This window comes from Neovison vison, chromosome 2, assembly GCF_020171115.1.
Source record: "Neovison vison isolate M4711 chromosome 2, ASM_NN_V1, whole genome shotgun sequence".
In the NCBI taxonomy this organism is placed as follows: Eukaryota; Metazoa; Chordata; class Mammalia; order Carnivora; family Mustelidae; genus Neogale; species Neogale vison.
In genome coordinates, this window is record NC_058092.1 from 174,817,049 (window position 1) to 174,831,827 (window position 14,779).

Here is a 14,779-nt window from a genome sequence, read left to right on the forward strand (position 1 = left end):
AATCGCTGGAACAAGGCAGGTGCCGCGTCTGAATGGAGACTCCAGGACGGGGGAACGACAAGACCCACATCTCCTGGGCAGCCCTCCATGCGTACACTCTCCCTGGGTGAGACTTCCTTTCGCAGTCCCTGGAGCGACGGGAATACCAAGCATACCACCAGGTGTGGGCAAGTCATTTAGGATTTATTACTCCCTTGCTTCTCCTCCTACCTTCACTTAGCCAGAAACACATGAGAGGAAGCGAATTCTAATTCATTCATCTGTCGTGCAAACAGCCTCATACACATTGAAGGGAGGTTGAAACAGAGTGAGAGAAATTGGCTTTGGGAGTCTAAGTTTTGGCTTCCTGTATTCTCCCCCTACCAGAAGCAAACAGGAGTTACATAAACTTCCCTCCCACGTCCACGTTGCAAAACGTCCTATAGTTTAAGAACCCAAACTTACTGCTCAGGGGCTCGGTAAGTGAAGTCCAAAGCCAAGGAGAATGATGTCTCTTCTCTTTTGTGAAAAACACCATATGCTCTTAGGTGGATCAGGAGACGCGCTGGGCCGTTATTAATAACTGGCTTAGAGCTTCATGAAGAAACATGAGCCAGGCTGTCACGGGAGGAGGCAAGTGGAAAGGAACTGACAGGCACAGGTGGGATAAATTACAACAAAAATATGCTTGGCCCCACACAGGAGCTCAAACAGCCGGTGAGGAGGGGAACCGCTCCCCCGCCCCAGTAATCAATAGACCCTTCTGTCAGATGTTCTAAGAATCAAACCATAACTTACAAGAATACCGTTTTACTCTCTTGGAGAACACCATGACTCATTTAATGTCATACTACCCTTTGATCTTCAGAGCGATCCTTTTCCATGGATAGCTGAATATCTTTTCACATGTATCCATTTTGCCTTGTTTACCTTGACTTCCTCCTGTTTTTAAAATATATAAACAAGAGGATTTTCAAAAAAGAAAGAAAGAAACACTTAACAAATGGATTTTCAAACGCACATTATCATTTTGAGATCTAGTTACCTGTGAGCGTATCCCTGTCTTCCCCTTAAGGAACCCCAAAGCATTCCTGGCAAAGTGTATGTATGTGAGTGTGTCGGGGGAGGGGAGCAGGCCTCAGGATAGTATCACAACAGGGAAGCTGCAGCTTTGAAGTCCGAAGAGGAGAAGAAGGGGAGTCACAACCTGGCTACTGGTTGCAGTGTTTCTCCTTTTGAAAAACTGCATCTCACAAAAAGCCCAAAAAAGATACGCCTCCCTGGTCCCCAACAAACGATGTTAAATTGTTTGGATCATTAACAGCATGTCTTCAGACCTAAATTATATTAAACACTAGCTCTCCCTGTCTGTGCGGGTGTTGAAAAGGAAACTGACCATTAGACAAAGTTACTGAAATACATAAGGATACAAACTGAAGGGAAAAAGTCTCGTCAAATCGCCTCATTCTTAAGGTTCTAGCCACCTGTCACCTTGGCTCAGGCCTGGTGACTGTCCTTTTTCCAAACTAAACCCTTTTCAACCAAATCCTGGGGGTGAGGGGAACTCAAAACCCCTCACTACAAATAGTGGAGTGCTGCTTTGCTGAGACAACTGTTAAAAAGAGAAAGTCATGTACCAGTGACCACCGGTTTAAGAGATGGGTAAGAGGGAACAGAGTAGGTACAAGGCCTTAATTTTCTTTTTCATTCACTGATCAGTTACAATTCTTGAGTACCCACTGAATATCCGTACCTTTATTGAACACATTCATGTACTATTGCGAATACAGGACGTACATCTAAAACACAAATGGAACTTTCTTAAAGATGAAATTTTAAAATAGACATTCTGATATCGTCTTAACACCCCCTCAGGGGTCATTTTGACCAGTACTGCGGCCCGAGTTCCCACTCTGCAGATGACTGGGGAGTGGTTCCAAGCCCTAGCTCTCACTTACTATCTGCTATGGGTTGAATTGTGTCCCTCAAAAAGATATGTTCAAGTCCTCCCTCCCAGGACCTGAGACTGTGGCCTTATTTAGAAGTAGGATCTTATATAATCCTCGTATAATCCATTTAAGATTACTGGATTAAGATTGGTAGTACTGGGCCCTAACCCAGTGACTGCTGTCCTTAGAAGAGAGGGCAATTTGGACCCAGAGAGGACACCATGTGACAAAGGAAACAGAGATGGAACGGTAGGTCCATGTACCAGGAACACCGAGGGCTGCTGACAGCCTAAAATCTTCCTAGCTGACAGCTATGACAACACAAGGAAGAATCCTCCCTGGGTGACTTCAGAGAAAGGAGGGCCTTGTGGACACCTGGATCTTGGACTTTCAGTTTCCAAAACGGAGACAATACATTTCTGTTGTTTTAAGCCACCAAGTTTGTGGTCATTTGTCTCGCAGCCCTAGGAAACGAATATATTAATTATGTGATATTAGCAATGCGACATTAGTAATGTGACATATTGTTCTTGTGCCTCACTTTCTTCATCTGTAAAATGGCAATTGAAACGGGATCAGGTTGTTTCAAGAAATGAGTGACATAAGACATGCCCTGTCCTCAGCGTGGCACCAGGAACACTCAAAAAATAGCTTGCACTTTGGGAAGCCTTACGAGCAAGGACAGGGGCTGGCCAACTTTGGTGGAGCACTCCTTCAAAAACTCGCCACTCGGCAACTCATGTGGGGGCGGTGGGGGACGGGGAGAAGGGGCAGTGGCGTGATACTGCCGGGCTCTACCTGAATCCTGTTCCCTGAAATTAACATAATCCTGAAATTCCTCACCACTTTGGGTTCCAGGAAGAGGTTTACCACAAATAACCACCCTTCTACAAATGACTTCAACAAGACTGGTGGGTCACTCCATAGTTCACGGCAGCAAGCCCAGACACAAACCCTCTCCATTGCCCTCTGTCTCAGAAACGATCAGCTGAGCCTTTTGCCCCCACTGACTAATCTGAACAAAATACCTGCTAACGTGTCTTGACCGAACTCTACTCAGGCTTCTGGCTCCACGGTCCCCTGAACTTTGACCCACCTGCATCAGAATACAGAACAGCCCTTCCTTAGCATGTTTTCTAAAAATAAGTTGACCACAGACATTCTCTGATCAGTTGTCTAATCATACACCCTCTCACCTAATTGTGGACACCCAGTCCTTTCAGCTTTGTTTACTCCCCTTTATTTAAAAAAAAAAGCCATTTTCTTTTCCCTTTTTTTAAAAGATTTTATTTATTTGACAAAGAGAGAGAGACAGTGAAAAAAAGAGCACAAGCAGGGGGAGCAGCAGAGGCAGAGGGAGAAGCAGACTCCCCGCTAAGCAGGGAGCCCCACGTGGGGCTGGATCCCAAGACCCTGAGATCATGACCTGAGCCGAAGGCAGATGCTTAACAACTGAGCCTCCCAGGTGTCCCGAAAAAGCCATTTTCTGCCTGAAATTTGAGATGCTTGTAGATCTTTTGATCACTGTTTTCTGAATTTTAATGGGTCCCTGCCATATTATGTCTGTTCTTTTTAATAATTTAAAATGTCTTTAATTGTGGTAAAATACACATATCATAATCTTTACCATCTTAATCATTTCTTTAAAGATTTTATTTATTTATTTATCAGAGAGATAGAGACAATATAAGCAGTAGTGGGTGGCAGGCAGAGGGAGAATCAGGATCCCGGCTGAGCAAGGAGCCCGAAGCCGGACTCAATCCCAAGACCCCGGGATCATGACCGGAGTTGAAGGCAGACACTTAAGTGACTGAGCCACCCAGGTGCCTCTCATCTTAATTACTTTTAAGTTTCCATTCAGCAATGTTAAGTATATTTACACTGTTGGGCAACAGAGGTTCAGAACTTTTTCATCTTGCAAAACTGAAACTCCATACCCCCTAAACAGCAACTCTCCCCTCCCCCTTCCCCCCAGACCCAGACCCTGTCAACCACCTACAACAGTCTTTTCAAATGAAGTCTCCCCTTACCTGAATCTAGATTTGTTTTTCTTCGACAGTTTTCTGGTGCCGTGTCTTACATAGTGCGCCGACCACCCCCCCCCGGACCTTCTGGTCTTCACCCCGGTATTCATGCTGGCTTCTTGGACTCTTTGCGTCCTGGGGGTGTGGCATCCATGATGGTGAGTGGATCCAGGGCTCTGGACATTTGTGTGTTGTAACACTCTAAGGAGGTACACTGATTCAGGCAAGAACTTTCTCTGTTTCTTCTGTGAGGCTTCTTCTATTCTTCCTCTGTTTCTCTAAAGATTTGTTTTGTAAGGAAGTACCCTCAGCTCCTCCACTGAGGTCTGAACAAAGGGTGATTGGGATTGTGTAAGGAGAACTAGAGGAATAAAACAAGTAGTATCTTTTCTGTCTTCTTTAAGGTCTTACGTCTGATTACATCATCTAATCCCCTGGGTTACTGGATATATAGTTTCCCTGGGCTGTCATCATAAAATACCAGAACTAAGAGGCTTTAAACAATGGAATTTTGTTGTCTCACAGATCTAGAGGCCTCAAGTCTGAAATCAAGGGTCTGGGGCCAGGGAGGGAGGTGTCCTCCTCTGGAGGCTATAGGGAAGAGCCCTCCTTGCCCCTCCCTGGCTCCGCACAGTCACCTTCTACCTGTGTGTCTCTATCTTCTCTTTTTATAAGGACACCAGTCATGTTGGATTATGGCCCACCCCAATGACCTCCTCCTAACTTGTTTATCCCTGTAAACATCCTATTTCCATGTAAAGCCACATTTATAGGTACCAGAGTTAGGACAACGACGTGTCTTTAGAGGGGACACAATTTGATCCGGGACAACAGTTCTCTCTCTGGCACTCCCCTCCTCTCCTCCCTCCCTCTACTTTGCCACGATGACACTGATTCAGTTCAATATCTTCAGTAATGGCCAAATTTTCCTGAAGACCCCTTAGAACTCAAGTGACTTCTTGAGGAAAAGAGACAACTCCTCAGTCTGGTCCTCACCTAAAATCTTCCTTCCTGTCATTCCCTGTCCCTCATGGCTCCTTCTTCCTCCTTTTTACTAAGTCTGACCTTCCTTTAAATTCCCTTGAATTGTTTGATCTGTTCCCCATCAAAACCCTTCCGTCTTCCATCTCTCTATCTACCCTACCCTTCCCAGGCTGGCCCATCAGCTCCTATAGTCATCGGAGCTAGAGGTGGCCCTCCCCTTGTCAGGGTCCTCAAGGGGTTCAAGGACACTAAGAGCAATCACCCGAGGTTGAAAAAACGAACTGGACACAGATGGGGTATTTAAGACACTTAGACGAGCGACTTGGTCCCTCTCAGCCCTTTGTCCAAAATTTCATTCACAGTTCAGAAAATGACATATCTCTCCCTCTCTCTCTTTCTCAAGTAAAAAAATAAAGTTACCCTTGAATGAAACTCTCTGGGACACACAATTGCAGAAAGAAGTAATACAAGATAACCAGGATGCACCCTTGTTAAGGGAAAGGAGAGTAGATTTGTCCTAAAGTAATGACTGGGTGTTTAAGACCGAGGAAGAGGAACATGTAGGACAAAATCTGAATGGATAGAGAAAGTTGTAGAAGTTTCATAGAAAGATAATTTCATTTGTCATGGTCAATGCTGGTGAAAGTTTGATGGGCTTATTTATAAGTTTATCTTTAAAAGAGCTTTAGTATCAGGCACCTAGGTGGCTCAGCCGGTTAAGTGTCTGCCTTCCGCTCAGCTCATGACCCTGGGGTGCTGGGATCCAGCCATACGTTGGGTTTCCTGCTCAGCAGGAAGGCTGTTTCTCACTCTCCTCTCCATTTGTGCTCTCTCTCATTATCTCTGTCTCTCTCTCTCAAATAAATAAATAAAACCTTAAAAAAGGAGAAGAGTTTTAGTATCAAATATTATACTGATGCAAAACTAAACTTTTGTCTTTGCTAAATGAATGAAATCTTCCTATTTGGGAAATAGCTAAAGTTCTTTACGATCATGTCATATATATATATATATATATATTTATTTATTTATTTACAGGGTGGGGAGGGGCAGAGAGAGAGAGAGAGAGAATCTTAAGTAGGCTCCATGCCCAGCACAGAGCCTGATGCAGGGCTCCATCTCACAACCCTGAGATCATGACTGGAGTTGAGGCTCAAGAAAGCTTTTAAAAGTCCATTCTGAGATTTCTTATGAAAGCTTCCAACAAAGCAAACTTAAAAAGGCCTGCACATTAAATCATCATTCTTGCTGAACCTCTGCCAATAATCAAGTCATATCTAATGAGACTAGCTTTATTTTATGATTGAGAATGATCTTTCCTTGTGATCGTCTTTGATCAAAAGGGAGATAACTCTCGAGAGAATTTTGTTTCATTGGAAAGCAGTAGCACAACTTGTGCGTTATCAGATTCTGGCCCTGTTCATTGTTTCTGAGCTAGCCTGGGCATCTTTGTAATTGCACTTCTGTAAACTGAACTCGATCCTATCATCTTGCACACATTGTCAAAACTTGTTAAATTTTCACATCTGTTATTTTCCTTCAGTATCTGTGTACAACCATCCAAACTAATATTTCCAATTTTTCTCCCCCTCCCCACCTTGTCTTGGCATCACCAAGAACGAAAATATGACTTAGCAGATCCTCCTTGGAACTGTAGGTTGCCTTGTCATTGGCTTCATCCCCAGCATCTGAGGCAGCAGTGCAACCTAAAACCTCTGTAGGGGCACCTGGGTGGCCAAGTCATTAAGCGTCTGCCTTTGGCTCAGGTCATGGTCCCAGAGCCCTAGGATCGAGCCCTGCATGGGCTCCCTGTTCAGGGAGCCTACTTGTCCCTCTCCCACTCCCCTTGCTTGTGTTCCCTCTCTAACTGTGTCTCTCCCTGTCAAAGAAACAAAAACTTTTAAAAAATAAATAAAACCTCTATAGACGTCAAAAGACTTCCCCACAGCAGCCCATGCACAGACCAGAATTCTCCCTGGAAAGGGCATTGTCTGGGCTAGCAAAGAAACCTGGTGAAATGCTCAGGTCATGTGTGCCTTTATATACAAGGCCACCATGACCACAGACAGCATTTCCAAGAGCACTGACATCTGAGCTTCTACAAGTGCAATGACCAGTGCTGGATTACCACCTGCCTCTCGGAACCTACTGGAATACACAGCCCCAGGGTAACTTCTGGCTCTCTACCTAAAATAACTATTTATTTTTGATATTTCTCTATTTTACTCCAGTCAACTTTCTCTTCAAATGCCTGATTGGTGGGATTCTTAGTCAACCGATCGTATCTACTCTCTCAGTAAATGACTTAACTGATGTTTCAGAAACAACACCAATGAGAGTCTTCCGGAGACTATTTTTTTAGATGGTTTTTCCACTCAGGAGATGTATGACTGCCTCTGAGTTGTTAGTGATAAATGCTATCTATTCATCTTGAACAAAAGAAGGACTGACATGAGGGTACCTGAATGGTTCAGTCGGTTAAGCATCTGTCTTTGGCTCAGGTCCTGATCCCAGGAGCCTAGAATCAAGGCCCCAGTCGGGCTCCCTGATTAGTGGGGAGTTTGTTTCTCCCTCTGCCTCTGCACCTTCCCCTTGCTTGTGCTCTCCTCTCTCCTCTTTCTCTCAAATAAATAAATAAAATCTTAAAAAAAAATAAGAAGGGACTGACAATGCTGACTTTCTAAAAATTGTTGAGTGTAGTAAAAGACACACAACATTAAATCTACCATCTTAACCATTTTCAGGTGTACGTTTCAGTGGTGTTAAATGCATTCACATTGTTGTACAACCAATCTCCAGAACTCTTTCTGTCTTGCAAAACTGAAATTTTTTGTCCTTTCAAAAATAACTCCCGATTCTCCTCTCTTCCCAACCTCTGGTAAACAGCTGTGCTACTTTCTGTTTCTATGATTTTTTTAAAGATTTTGTTTGTTTATTTGACAGAGATCACAAGTAGGTGGAGAGTCAGGCAGGGTGGGGGGGGGTGGGGGAAAGCAGGCTCCCCACTGTGCAGAGATGCCAGGCTCCATCCCAGGACCCTGAGCCCTGATCGTGACCTGAGCCCAAGGCAGAGACTTGAACCCACTGAGCCACCCAGGCACCCCTGTTTCTATGATTTTGACCACTCTAGAGACCTGGTGTGAGTGGACTTGTACAGCATTTGTCTTTTGGCCACTGGTTTATTTCATTTACACAATGTCCTCAAGATTCATGGGTGTTGTAGCATGTCAGAGTTTCCTTCCTTTTCAAGGCTGAATCATAGTCTATTAAATGCATTTACCATGTGTTGTTTATCCATTCATCCATCAGTGGATGATAATGTTGAACTTTACCTGAGCCTTATGTTCCTAGAAAACAGTAGTCAAGAAATCCCCTCACACTTCTGTGCTTCAAAATGGCTTTCTGCAAAGAACCACAGTTGTTTTGTGACTTAGCTAAGACCCATGGATGGCCAACTACTTATCTAAGACAAGACCAGACACACACTCTCCAACTTCCCCTTCTTTGTCTCATAAAATGATTAGCTGAATTGTTTGCTCCTACTAACCAATCTGGATAGAATAATGGCTAAACTTTAGTCAAGCTTCTCCCCTTCCCACAGGCCCTTGATTAGAACGCAGAACAGCCTTTTCTCACCACCACAGTCTGCAGAAACTTGTGAGACGCTTGCTAATCTTCTGTTCAGAATGTTCTCACCATTGCAATAGTTCCATCTATCTATTGCAATAGTCTTCTCAAATAAAATTTCTCCATACCTTAGTATGCATTTGTTTTTATTTGACCGGGATTAATGAGAAAATGCTGAGAGGTGTACTGCTAGACACAGACTTTGAGAACCATGGATGTGGTCCCAGACTTTAGGCAGATAATAAATTCTTTTTTTTTTTAGAGTTTTTTAAAAAAAGATTTTATTTATTTATTTGACAGAGGGATCACAAGTAGGCAAAGAGGCAGGCAGAGAGAGAGGGGGAAGCAGGCTCCCTGTTGAGCAGAGAGCCCGATGTGGGGCTCAATCCTGGGACCCTGAGATCATGACCTGAGCCAAAGGCAGAGGCTTTAACCCACTGAGCCACCCAGGTGCCCCAGAAAATAATTTCTTAATCCCATTTTCTAGGTAAGGAGGTGGAACTATAAGAAGGCCAAAGAACAGGCTGACAGTCCCAGCACCATGACAGAGTAGGAATTGGGTGCTATTGCTGATCTCCTACAAAACAATGCCCTTTCCAGCAAGAACGTGCCTAATCTTGGTCAATATTTGTAGTTGATGAAAACTTTCTCCAGTATTCTAAGAAAAGGGAAATGGATCCAAGAGTGAAAAAAAAATGAACAGAATACCCAGAGCTTAACGGAACCTCGTTCCATCCATGGAAATGAATGAAAACCATCCAAATGAGAACCACCAAGTCTGTTTCTTCAGAGGCTGCTCCGGCAAGGGAGTTGGCCCTCACATACACTGGGTGGAGACTCAAAGGCAGGCAGAAAACTGGGAACACTTTACAGTGCATAAAAAAGAAGGCCCCAAGTGTGGCTTGACTGGAGGCTGGAGGCATGGGGAAAACCTATGGAACTGGTTAGGAAATACATATTGGGGGCGCCTGGGTGGCTCAGTGGGTTAAGCCTCTGCCTTCAGCTCAGGTCATGATCTCAGGGTCCTGGAGTCGGGCCCTGCATCAGACTCTCTGTTCAGCAGGGAGCCTTCTTCCCCCACCCCTCTGTCTGCTGCTCTGCATACTTGTGATCTCTCTCTCTCTGTCAAATGAATAAATAAAATATTTCAAAAAAAAAAAAGGAAATACATATTGACCTTCCTCCCGTTGGTCCTAAATGAGAAGTGGGTGCAAACTGGAGGCAAGATGTTGGTACAGAGCCCTGGCCATCTGCAGCTGTTGGCCACGGGGTTATGAAGTTATCAAGTTGGGTTCTTCCTAATTAACAAGAGCCCTAACAGCTTCTTAGATGAAATTCGGGGAAAAGTGCTTGAAAAACTGCTTGAATACATAATTCCAATAGAATTTTTTTTTCATTACGTCACCTCAATAGCAGTTTTAATCTATAACCCTTTTTGAAATTTAGAAAACAAACAGTAGAGATCCGGGACTGCTTACTGTTGTAGCTGGTTGGCATTCTGGGCTGATTGCAGCAGGTTGTAGGTCAGAATACGATTTTTATAAGTAGCCTGATCCTTGTATATTCATCCTTTCAGGTCTCTCAAGGACTCTGCATTCATAAGAGGCCTTCACACCAGCCCCGCTAGTGATCCCACACTCAGACCAGGGATGGCGGCAAGAGGCTTGCAGAGCAGAGAAAGCATATAGAGGCTAAGTGTGTTTCAATGGTCTTCACCGCCACCCCACATTGTCTTTTTTTTTTTTTTTTTTTTTTAATTAAAAGATGAAAATCAGAGCCTGAGCATCATCTTGGCTTTCCAGGGTTCTTGGACAATTCACAGACTAAGACCCACCTGCTTGCCTTCCATGGCTTCTTGGTTCACAGAATCTCAGAAAATCCAAAAGACTTCAGCAGCCTGCTCACATGGCCCTCATAGTTAGCAGGCTAGGAGAGAGAGTTCCAGAGATTACAGTGCTTAGGTTCTAGTCTAATTCTGCTGAGACCTCCTTGAGGCAGCAGGGGGGACTAGATGTCCTCAAGGAGCTCAGCCAGTGGGTGAGATAAATGAGTACACACACTACACACATTCCCAGACCTACCATGCATGGTCTCAGCTCTGAGCTCCTAAATGCTATTCCTTATGTCTAAAAAACCTATCCTTTCCCTAATTCCTCAGTGTGAATTCCCTTTTGCCCCTCAGTTCCTCGTTGCAGCATTACCTCTAGGAATACTTTCCCACACCCCAGACTCCTCAACACACACATATGCCCCCACAGAGTGCCCTGAGCTCACCTTTCCTGGAGGGCGTATTCTGTTCTGCTCCAGATATTTTAGCCTCTTGGCCCCAAATAATCATAACTCCTGAAGAACACCCCTCGACTTAGTTCCTATTGTCTATCTCATTCCTAACACTAAGCAGCCCCTCAGACATGTGGAGGTGTGCAACACAGAGGGGAAGTGCGTTAGAAAGACTTGACTGATGGAGGAGGTGTGCCAGGGCCAAGTCCAAAAGAAGAGGTGGGACCTTGTCCAAGAGTCAATGGGGAAGGCATTTGGGGCAGAGCTATGAAGAGGAGCAAAAGCCTGGGGAGGGCAGGGGGTGGATACAGGGAGGGTGAGAATGGCCTGCAGCTTGCATTGTTGAAGGAAAGGGACAAGGTAGAGGTGACCATAGATGGAACTGAGATGTGTGGGGTCCAGGGGGATGGGCATAATGGGTGAAGGGGAGTGGGAGGCTCAGGCTTCCAGCTCCGGAATGAACGAGTCATGGGGACGACTGACTGGCCGGCATAGGGAATAGAGTCAGTGGTGTCGTCTAGCGTTGTATGGTGACCCGTAGTAGTCACCCCCGTGGGGAGCACAGCACAGCACAGCACTTAGGTGTTGTAAGCCTGAGACTAATGCAACTTTGTGTCTCAACTGTACTCAAGTTTATACAAGACGGGACTAAGCAGGGCTCTGTAGAAAACTTCATGTCCTGTTTCATTGCGTACGAGCAGTTTAACTCCAAGTAAGTGATTTAAGCTCTCTATGCGTCATGTTCCTCCCTCATAAACTGAAGATCATAGTAGTCATCTGCCTGTAAAGTTGTTGCAAGGATCGAATGGGCTCACATGGGTGGAACACTTACAAGAGCCCAGAGTAAGAACTAGGTACATGCTTGCCAGTCTTATATTATGTAAAGCACATAACCCCATGGGCAGGAGGAGGCTTACACTTCTCTTCTCAGCAAGGGCAAGATAGGGTCAGCTTTGTCCAGAGAGACAAAAGGAGGAGAGTTTGGTGGATTGGGACCTGAGGCCAGACAAGGAGCTGGGAAACCATTTCTTAAAACAGCCCAATGGGCACTGAGGACAGACCTGTCCAGGGGCAGGAGTGGAACAGGGAAGAAGGGTTGAGTTGCTTGCAGCGGGTATACAGTTGGAAAGATTCAGTGCCTCGCTCAGACTGGGTGGAGAGAGACCACAAGAAGTCCAGAACACGCGCCCGATTCCTGATGTAGGTAGCTGGGTGAGTGAGGTCCAGAAATTCAAAGAGTTTCTGAGCCCTTCCTATGTATCAGGCCCAGAGCTGGGCTTGGAAGCAGAGATGCAGAGGAATTGATCCAGGGACACAGCAAGCCAGCCTGTGGCCACAGGAGACTTGAAATTCAGTCTCCCAGGTTATGCACTTTTCCAACACACCCTCATGCAATCCGAGACATGGGTCCTTCCCAGGGATAAGACTTCTGACCCGCACGTCACAGCTCTGCACCCTGGAGGAGTCACGGGGAACGCTCCAGCATGGAGGGAGGTGGGGCGGGGAGCGCTATGGGCTGGCGAGGGCAGTTCATGCCAAAACAAAAAAAGCGCCTGACCTCTAGCCCCCTCCTTCTGGCAAATTTCTCTTATCCCATTCATTCTGATGCTTGCATACACTTTGCCTCTAATTCCCATTTTTATCAGATCTCTACTGTTTGTTTTCTAAATTTCAAAAAGAGTTATAGTTTAAAACTGCTATTGAGGTGACGTAATGAAAAAAAATCCTATTGGAATTATGTATTCAAGCAGTTTTTCAAGCACTTTTCCCGAATTTTATCTCAAGAAGCTGTTAGGGCTCTTGTTAGTAAGGAGAACCCAACTTGATAAATGTGTGTTGAATGAATTAGTCCGTGAAAAGCAAAAATCCTGGAACAGTAACCTTCAAGAACCAATGTGTTGGGACGCCTGGGTGGCTCAGTTGGTTAAGCAGCTGCCTTCGGCTCAGGTCATGATCCCAGCGTCCTTGGATCAAGTCCCATGTCGGGCTCCTGCTTCTCCCTCTGCCTCTGCCTGCCATTCTGTCTGCCTGTGCTCGCTCTCGCTCCCTCTCTCTCTCTGACAAATAAATAAAATCTTTAAAAAAAAAAAAAAAGAACCAATGTGTCCCTTCTCACAAGCCCATGGCCCCTCCAAGCACCCTCAGCGCAGCAGAAGGAAGAGTTCATCCAACTCCAGGTTCCGAACATCCCTCCACAATCCCGTTAGAGTCGCAGAGAGCCTGTGTGTGTTTTTACGTGGCAGAATGCACAGGGTCCCATGTGAGCACAGCTTTGTTTGAAGAAGGCAGACCGGCTTCTAGCAGGAAGCTTCATCCAAAGGGAAGGTGGCTGGCAACTTGCAACTGGCCCTCAGTCCTTGATAATATTTGTCAGGAAGCTAACTTCCTGTCCTTAATCAGCCCAGTATTTTTTGAAGCGATGAGAATGGCCTGGGCATGGTGGGGGGCAGTGGGGAGGAAGTGACAAAGAACAGTAATCAAAAGCCTTTGCCCATTGTCTCTGCCGTGTCAGCTCCATGTGGCCCCGTTTCTTTTCTTTTCTTTTTTTCTTTTTTCTTATCTTTTTTTTTTTTTTTTTTTGGCCCAGTATCAATTTCTGGACACACTGGAGGAGAGTGACGTGGCTGATACAGCAGGCAAGCCATGGAGAGTTCTGCTCAGTGTTCCGAACTGATACATCACCGCGTTTTGAAGACGGGAACTTCCTAAGAATCAAGCACCTAACTAATTCGTTGAGAAAGCACAGGGGAGGAGATTATAAATGACTCAGAAAAATCCTGAAAGGAATCGTACATATTTCAGATGCGCTATTCACACGATGTCGCTACTGTCCCCAGAAAATAAGTGGCTTTGGAAGGAAGCCATTTTCTTTTTTTAACTGCATGTTCAGAAAGGAAAAACTGAAGAGAGATGACAAGCTAGATGGACAGCTATCATCAGAATTTAGGATCATGATGATCCTGGTGTGATAAAGTGAACAGAGGAATACATCGTAACAGTTCTCATATCTTGAGGGCTTGCTTGTCGTAAGTGCCAGGTCCCTGCCACGAGAGCTGCATATAGAGGAACATACCTGTCCCACACACTCTAAGAGGAAGTCTCGGGAATGGATGCCGAGTGGTTATGCAATTCACCCCAGGATCTAAGTGTCCACAGATGCTCACAAGATATACATGAGTAGGGGCGCCTGGGTGGCTCAGTGGGTTAAGCCGCTGCCTTCAGCTCAGGTCAGGATCTCAGGGTCCTGGGATCGAGTCCCGCATCGGGCTCTCTGGTCAGCGGGGAGCCTGCTTCCCTCTCTCTCTCTCTCTCCCTGCCTCTCCATCTACTTGTGATTTCTCTCTGTCAAATAAATAAATAAAATCTTAAAAAAAAAAAAAAAAGATATACATGAGTAGCTGAAACAAAAGTATGTTCTGATGCAAAAGGAAAAAAAAAAAAAAAAAAGGAGGCACACCTCATATCAACTGAGTTGTTTATTCTGGTCTCCCTACTGCCAGATTTGATGAGATGGTACCTCCCAGAGAAGGAAAATTCTCAGACACTGATTAACCTGGAGAGGTCAAGATGAATGAGTTGCTAGAGTCTTTCAGGTGGGCTCAACTTTCCTTTAGAAATGCAAAGGGACTGAGCCACGCTTATAGATAATTCCATTTACCATGCAAAAGAAAAAAAAAAAAAACAAAAAATGCAACTCAGGGTATGGGTTCATAGATATTTCAGTCAACCTGGCTCGAGGTTTGAAGTGTAGGTATTTCCCCCCTTCACCTTTGGAGGGATTCTCAATGCATAAAAAAGGCCAATAACATGAGTAACCTGCACTTTGTCTAAATGGTAGGAAAATCCATTTAATCATTGAACATCTTGATGCTCAATGCATCTTGAAGGCACTTTATTTTCCTAAAGTACACAGAGAATAAGTAACATAAAAAAGAA

At 45.0% G+C, this 14,779-nt stretch overlaps 1 protein-coding gene across 5 annotated transcripts in view; it reads right to left on the reverse strand.

Moving 5' to 3' along the window:
- MRLN (myoregulin) overlaps window positions 1-14,779 on the reverse strand; it is a 31,820-nt gene that overhangs the window by 12,339 nt on the left and 4,702 nt on the right. For 2 of the 5 annotated variants that reach the window (XR_006383302.1, XR_006383300.1), the window contains exons 2-3: window positions 2,957-3,024; window positions 445-921 (exon numbers count right to left, since the gene is read on the reverse strand). The exons of 1 other annotated variant lie outside the window; for it this stretch is intronic. Coding sequence is in view for 1 of the 4 variants with exons in the window: in XM_044239551.1 (XP_044095486.1) it covers window positions 834-863 (30 nt within the window). In the remaining 3 variants the exon portion in view is untranslated. The remainder of the gene's footprint in view (window positions 1-444; window positions 922-2,956; window positions 3,025-14,779) is intronic. 2 more of the 5 variants (XR_006383301.1, XM_044239551.1) reach the window with 2 other exon arrangements.